General features: G+C 33.6%; 1 protein-coding gene across 4 annotated transcripts in view; it reads right to left on the reverse strand.

Moving 5' to 3' along the window:
- The window catches only part of LOC106460866 (protein Mpv17-like), a 13816-nt gene extending 9106 nt beyond the window's left edge, over nucleotides 1-4710 (reverse strand). Inside the window, exons 1-2 of one of the 4 annotated variants that reach the window (XR_002610863.1) lie at nucleotides 4290-4710; nucleotides 3280-3395 (exon numbers count right to left, since the gene is read on the reverse strand). Coding sequence is in view for 3 of the 4 variants with exons in the window: in XM_013920614.2 (XP_013776068.1) it covers nucleotides 3280-3395; nucleotides 4290-4365 (192 nt within the window). In the remaining variant the exon portion in view is untranslated. Of the gene's footprint in view, nucleotides 1-3279; nucleotides 3406-4282 lie in introns of all 4 variants that reach the window. The other 3 variants (XM_022387675.1, XM_022387674.1, XM_013920614.2) reach the window with 3 other exon arrangements.
- Between the last annotated feature and the right edge of the window lie 2908 nt (nucleotides 4711-7618).

Genomic DNA, 7618 nt, shown 5'->3' on the forward strand with positions numbered 1-7618 from the left:
TGAAGTTCATATGTCATGCTGTGTTGTAGCCTACAGAGTGCATAATTCTTCTCCTGATTCGTGGCATGTGTACATTTTAATGATGTCATTTCAGTGTCTACTGACTGACTGATAGACAACACACTACTGTATAGTAGTGCAAGTGGTTAAAAAAGGTGATTACTCCAGATGTTCTTTGGCCCCCTTTCAGGGGAAAAAACTATGAACAGTGTCCCCCATAACAAAAGGTGACACACTAAGTTTAGTCTCAACTCAACTTTACTACATAGCAATAATAATAATACAGACTTTAAATGAAAACCTGTACTCCACTATCATGTGGAGCAAGTTGTACACTATTCACTAAATGGCAAATGTAAACAAGTGATGAAATACTTAATTAAGCTACAGGTGAAAACCAAACAGTATCCAAACAAATGAAAGTGAAAGTTAACTTTAAAGTTACAAGAGAACTTGAAGAGTTTTCAGAAAGTAAAACTACACAAAAATATACATACCTGTTACCAGCAATCAAAAGTGAGAACTTTAATATGAGTTCTCATGTAGAAGCGAAAGTTACAGAAACACATCATGAATATGTAGTGAAAGTCTACTAAAATCCTTGTGTTAACTAAGCAAATTCTACATAAAGCTGTGTAAATTGTAGGTGATCTTTTGTACAAATCTAAGTTAATCTAGGTGAAAATCTGCATAAGATCTCAGAAAATTCTGCTCTCTCAGGCCTCAACACTGTTTTATATATCACAATAAACTCTTGAGTTTGTGACACAATAAAACAATGATTGGTAACTAATAGATCAGTTGGATATAAGGCTGAAAAGATGACAAGTGAGTCCACCTGTAACTACTACCTAATTTGCTAACAAGAATAACTTGGTGTCTTAATTAAAAAGTGTATTATTGTTCTTGTAAGAGAAACAGATAAGAAGGTGCCTAATCTACACTTCATACGATTAGCCCTAAGGAAAAGCTAAAGTCAAAAACCCTCTTGAACAACGCCATGCTCCAATTTTAGGAATTATAGTGAAAAAGAAAAGATATTCCACAAAATTAACTTTAAACTAATGGAGTGGAAACAGGTAGTACAGGGATTTGGTTTAAAAAAAATTAGGAAATCTAAAAAGGCTTATGAGAAATAGCTGGCTGATAATGTTATAATAAAAAGCAAGGATTTTTAAATATGTTAAAGATAATCAAAATTTTAAAATGGGATTGGACCCTTAAAGGATGCTGATGGCAAGGTTTTTGTTTAAGACTTTGAGATGGCTGGATGTCTAAATGTTATTTTCTGTTTTACAAAAGAAGATATTAGTGATATTCCCAACTCTCTGCATTCTATTGGAAATGTTGAAACCGATTTGAATCAAGTATTTCAATAAGTACAGTAAAATCAAAAGTTGCAGGGAAAGAAAGAATTATTTGTTTTTTAACTATTTTATAATAGTTATAAATAGTACAAGTTTCTATTAATACTAGTAAGTTTGTTTATGATAGACTGCTTGTTCATTCAGTGTCACAAGTGCTATATTCTTTCTACCTTGTTGAATATGTTTTAGTAAATTCATTCCATTCACCACTGCTGACTATAAGACTGTTTTCTGTCATTTCAATATCAGCATTATGGAATTTCATTAACTAGAGACAATAAAGGCAGAGGAAATACCTAATGGAGTCCTAAATTTTAAAACTGAGACTGTGTAGTGAGAGAATATTCAACTGAGAGAACAAAAAATGTGAAACACATGCAGTAATGTTACACTTGAGTTAATAAAGACACAGACAAGAAGAAGCAAAACACTGGTTTTATGTCAGTTATTCATCATTTATGGAAGCCTAATATCAGCACAATTAGAAAGAAAATGTGTCATTATCACCAAAAATCATTTCAGTTGCATGTTATGATATAAACCTAAGAAAAACTGCTCGTATTGTTTAGCTCACTCAATGTTATAAGGTTACATTGGTATTTTTGGTAAAAACAAAGACTTTCACTTTTCATGACGTACATGCATGTGAACTGTACATTGTCATACATAATACAATTTGAAAAACTTAGTTCTTACCAACAAAATGCTTGGGTTAAATGCATGTAACTATGCAGTTTATAGAGGCATGATCTATGATTTCTACATTTTTTAATTGCAAACAGTCATGTTAAAAAATTAACTTTTTACATATAACATAATGAGTGAAAAGGCAAATTTTCCACTAAAAATGTATTTATATCTATTGGCCTTCTTACAAGAATTCATGGGAGTGGTGTTTTATAATTGTAATACATTATGACTGGTTCATACTTATTTACATTTGATAAGTAAGAAGATATGCATAAAACATATTAAATGAGAAGGAAATCATCTGTCACATAGAAACAGTTATTGGTAGAAATTATCATGTGAACCACTAGTTTACCTTAATTACACGTTGATCATTTCATGCAGTGACATAGTAAGTGGGGGCTTGGTGTATCATTTTTCAATCTGTCTCAATTAAAATGCATCAAAACTAGAAAAATTACTCTCAGGAAAGGCAGGAGAACTAATAAAATTCAATCCAGAACCCAAAAGCATCCAGGGCCCTAAGGCAAGCCCTTGACCCCCAGCCATAATGGATGTGCTTGGTAGGGGTTAGAGAAAGACTAGTTAATTTTTTGGTTGTTAGTAATGCAGTCCAACTGATCTTCATTACTAATGGAGTATCTCAGGGGTCCTTTGCTTTTCTTACTTCATGATATTGATCATGGCATAATTAGTAAAATAATAAAGCTTGCTGATGTTATTAAACTCTTCTGTTTTATAGCTTTGGGTTTTTAAATATTTCTAAAAAACACACCAGAAGAAATTTCAAAAATAAGTAATCAATTGTATTGATTACTGTTTCTCTACATTGACATCAATGAGGAATATGAGGGTGTTAAGTCAATAGTAAGTGCAAAGCATTTAAACTGGGGATGTGGATAACACCAATGATAGAAGTATGAGAAGAAAATTGTTTATTAGTGCTCATTGTACTAAGTAAACCAGTAAAGAATATTACAGAAGTTAAGAGTTTAGTTTTGTGGGGTATTGTTCAAGTCCTAAAAAAAAAAGTTTTTTTCTCTGTACATTTTAAACTGAAACAGAATACACAACTTGACCAATCGGCCTATGTTTGTATACAAGCACAGTACAGTCACATTGACTATTTCTCTCTGACTGCAATCCATTACTCTTATCTTGCAAACTTGTTTGTACTACTACTTAAAACATCTCTCAAACAAGATAATAAAAACTCACTTACTACAAAGCAGGTCCCAAGAAATGCAAATCTAACCAGCCTCCGAGTTTCAATGTTTTTTAATGTTTTCTGTTCCACCACTGTCTGGCAGATGAAGTCCCCACATGCCATTAGAATTCCTATAGAAAACTGAAATTAATACTATGTCAAGATAGTCTTCAAAAATCTTCAAACATTTCCATAAATTACATGTACTAGACCTGAACACTCGAATCATTTAAAAGAGGATAATACAAAATCTAAAAACACCTTTCCATCAATACCTTGCTAGTAAAAATATTTAACTCAATATTCTGATAATGCTTATATAAAAAAATCACTTCAAATAGAAATGGCTTAATAATGTGTGGTTCTACATGTAGCTGTAAGAACCATTTCAATTATTTATAGTTTGTTGTTATGCACAAAGCTACACAATGGGCTGTTTTGGCTGTGCCACTACAAGTAATCCAAACACAGTCTTTTACATTGTAAGCCTTCAGACTTACCACTGAGCCACTTGGGGAGCACTATTTATAGTACAACATTTACATTTTCCAAAGAGGTATGCTTAAGAATTAAGTTTTATTCCTTGAGACCACAATTTGACATAAAGCAGAGTGGTCTTATTCACTCATGATGATCTTAGAACAACTGGTACATTTACTTGATATCGTTCTTTTTGCAAAGCCAAGAAATCATGCAATTTGGGTCACTAAAGCATCTACTAACAGGGTTTCTATAAACTGTCCTCTTTAAAAGTCAGTTCAGTCACACTTCTTTCCTATGTTGCTTTACAACGTATGTGGAATTGAGCTTACAATTAATTAAGTTTTAATACATAAGTTGTACCTACATGCCATGAAAATTGAAATTGAAAAAGTGGTCATGCCATGACCTTTATTGGCCATACAACTTCATACAACCCTGCATCTTAAGGAAATTACCTTCTGACGTTTTGTATTCCTATTATTACTATTAGTATTCATATTCTTACTCTCAGTATTATTATCATTCATATTCTTACCACATACCAGTCGTTATTGTCTGAGTTTTCCACGGATGTTTATCCAAGACACGTAGATACCAACGTAAGCAAGAAGTAGCCATGGCAAAGAAAATTATATGACTTATATTTTAACCTTTGGAAAGTGACAAAGAGAATTAATACAACTTAATTTAAGATACCTTAAAACTTATTTTCCTTCATATTATGTAACCAGTAGACGGAGGTTGTAACAAAGCCTACTCAGATATGCTTGTAACTATAACTCATATTCGTGCTCAAAATCAAATGCTATTTACACTCTTCATCCCCTAGTAAGACTGTTGCATGTTTGTCCCCCTTTCCAACTAAAAATGTGATGCTTAAAATATCAAATCTAAATCAGTTTGTACTATGATTGCGGAACAATAAAAATAATGAAATACAAATCTGTAACAAATCAATCAGTTTATAAGTGTGAGTAGAATGGTACTATTATGATTTTTAATATAGTGATCACTGAATGTGAGTTACTTCTCTAGCGTAATTTTGTTTCTTTATTATTAAGTGCCAAGACACACAACGAGCTACCTGTGCTGTATCCACAGCAAATAATATCGAAACACATTTTTTTTTTTTTGCATTTTCTCAACTAACCCCTCAGGTGGAGGAATTAGGATCTGTTTGTTTATAATTTCGCGCAAAGCTACATGAGGCCTATCGGCGCTAGCCGTCCATAATTTAGCGGTGAGAGACCAGAAGGCAGCTAAATCTTGGGGTACTCTTTTACCAACGAATAATAGGATTGATCGTAATTTATAACGCCCCCACGGCTGGAAGGGTGAGCATATTTGGTAACGAGGATTCCAACCCGCGACCCTCAAATTGGGAGTCGAGTCAACAAACAAAAAAAAAAAAAAGGAAAAAGAAAACCCTATCGTTCTAATTGTTTGGTAGGCAGGTATATCATATGTTTCCCACCATTTTTGTTAACTTTTAATTTTTATTTTGTTTAGTTAGTTTTTATGTAATTTGGGCTTCCACACGTTACTCAGAAAACTGTTGAAATTGTTACCTTGTAGTTGCCTTTGTGCCTTTATTCTCTATAACAGATAAATTATTGTGAACTACATTTTCAATGTTTTATTTTAGATGTTTGTTAGAGGAAACTGATAATGTAATGATTTAGAAATTTTCGAAAATTTGGAAAATGAGAGGATATTATAATTGCGAATATAAGTGAATTAGCTAGTGAGTTAATGAGTTGATTATGAAAGAAAAATGAATGATTAATCAGTTAAGTATTTGGTGAGTGATTTAGTTCACTGTTTTTGTTTATTAAATTAATCAATCAATCAGCAAGGAGATTCCATAAGTACGTTTGTTTTTGTAAATTATTTTTCAAATTATTGTTCAAATATTGTTTATGAACTTATACCTACTTGTTTGTTTACGAGCAAAGCCACAATGGGCTATCTACTGTGTCCACCGTGGGGAATCGAACTCCTGATCGTAGCGTTATAAGTCCTTAAACTTTCTGCTGTCCCACTCAGGGACGTCTGTGCTCTGCCCACTACAGGTATAGAAACCCACTTTTTAGAGTTATAAGTCTATAGACTTATCATTGAGCCACTGGAGGAGATGTCAAAGGGAACATAACATATAGCAAATATCATAGAAGAAATACATTAATTCGTTATTATTACGTAGACTTGGCATTAGTTTTCTCCATATATAAAGCATACAAATTTTTATGTTTGTCCGTTATCTAACTACTCCTAGGTCGCTGAGCCAATCTCAATCAAACTTTTTGGGATGATAGTTTGGAACAAGGGGCATGTTAATGGGGGTTCACAACTCCCTCCACTCCCTTTATTGCAGTTATTGAGCGCTTATTATATTTGACGTAAGTTAACGTTAACTATATTCACAGATGGCGCCACGTTCTTACACCAAAAATAAAACTATTAAATTTTCTATAACACAGACACACTGTGAGGAGAGAGCACACAAACGTCTTATATATCTCAGAGAGTGTGCTAGCACTCTCTACAGAGGAATACAATGAAAAAACAATGGTCGCCACTATTGCAATAATACATAAATTCAGCTAAAGTTTCTACCCCAACAGCAACAGTAAGGCTGGTATGAACACTGAAGAGCCATTTCTTTAGTTATACCCACTTCCTACTTTGACTCATAACCTTTCAACTTCGGCCCATATGACACTTCTGCAGCCAATGATCGTCAGCTAATTAATCACGTGAAACACACTGTGGAAGGACATTAAGAGGTGGGTGTTGAAAGAGGATAACAGAAGGCACACCTACCGCCACAATTTTTTTGGCTACCTCTTTCTACAAAGTCACCCTGACCATTGCACAGTGTATAACGTGTTTTAAGTATTAACATATTGAGTTATTATAGCTTATACAAAACTTCTGATGAGGTAATAATAAATACTTAATAACATGTCCTAACTTGCACACAATTTATCTATAACATAGATATTGTTGCGTCATCGAGGTCACGTGACTGGTGTGGCGCCACCTATTTTCTAGAACTATCCTGTACCTTGGCGAATGCTCTAGTATTTACTAGATATAGGGTAGCCTGGTATATAAAAGAGGGTGACAACGTGACGGGACAATAGTGTGTGTATAGGTAATGAGTAATTGAACTGCAGTCAGAGAGAGACAACGAACGTTAACTTCAACAATACCCGTTATAGTGTTTGTTTTAGCGCGAATATTGAAATTAAGTGTATCGTAAAGTTATATTCGGAAAGAATAAACCAGTTTTATTAAGTAAGGACTTGTGTCGCTAAAGCTTTGTCGAAACGAAGTTACGGAAAGTTAATTAACAAACGGAGACGTAACAAATTGGTGTCAGAAGTGGGGTAAAAAAAAAATGGAAACTAGAAGCGGCAAATCAAACTACAGCATAGCAGACTTGATGGCAGCAATTCAAGAACAGCAAAAGAAACAAGAAGAACGAGAAGAGAAATTACAAAAGTTTTTAGAGGAAAAAGAAAAGAAACAAGAAGAACGAGAAAATAAACAAGAAGAGAGACAACAGCAGTTGCAAGAAAACCTGCAACAGTGGCAGCTGGAACAACAAAATAAACAAGAGAGATTACAGCAGTTGTTGGAGGAAAAAGAAAAGAAACAAAAAGAACGAGATATTAAACAAGAAGAGAGATTACAGCAGTTGTTGGAGGAAAAAGAAAAGAAACAAGAAGAACGAGAGATTAAACAAGAAGAGAGATTACAGCAGTTGTTGGAGGAAAAAGAAAAGAAACAAGAAGAAAGGGAGATTAAACAAGAAGAGAGATTACAGCAGTTGTTGGAGGAAAAAGAAAAGAAACAAGAAGAAAGG

The sequence above is a fragment of the Limulus polyphemus genome, unplaced genomic scaffold, assembly GCF_000517525.1.
Source record: "Limulus polyphemus unplaced genomic scaffold, Limulus_polyphemus-2.1.2 Scaffold850, whole genome shotgun sequence".
Lineage (NCBI taxonomy): Eukaryota > Metazoa > Arthropoda > Merostomata > Xiphosura > Limulidae > Limulus > Limulus polyphemus.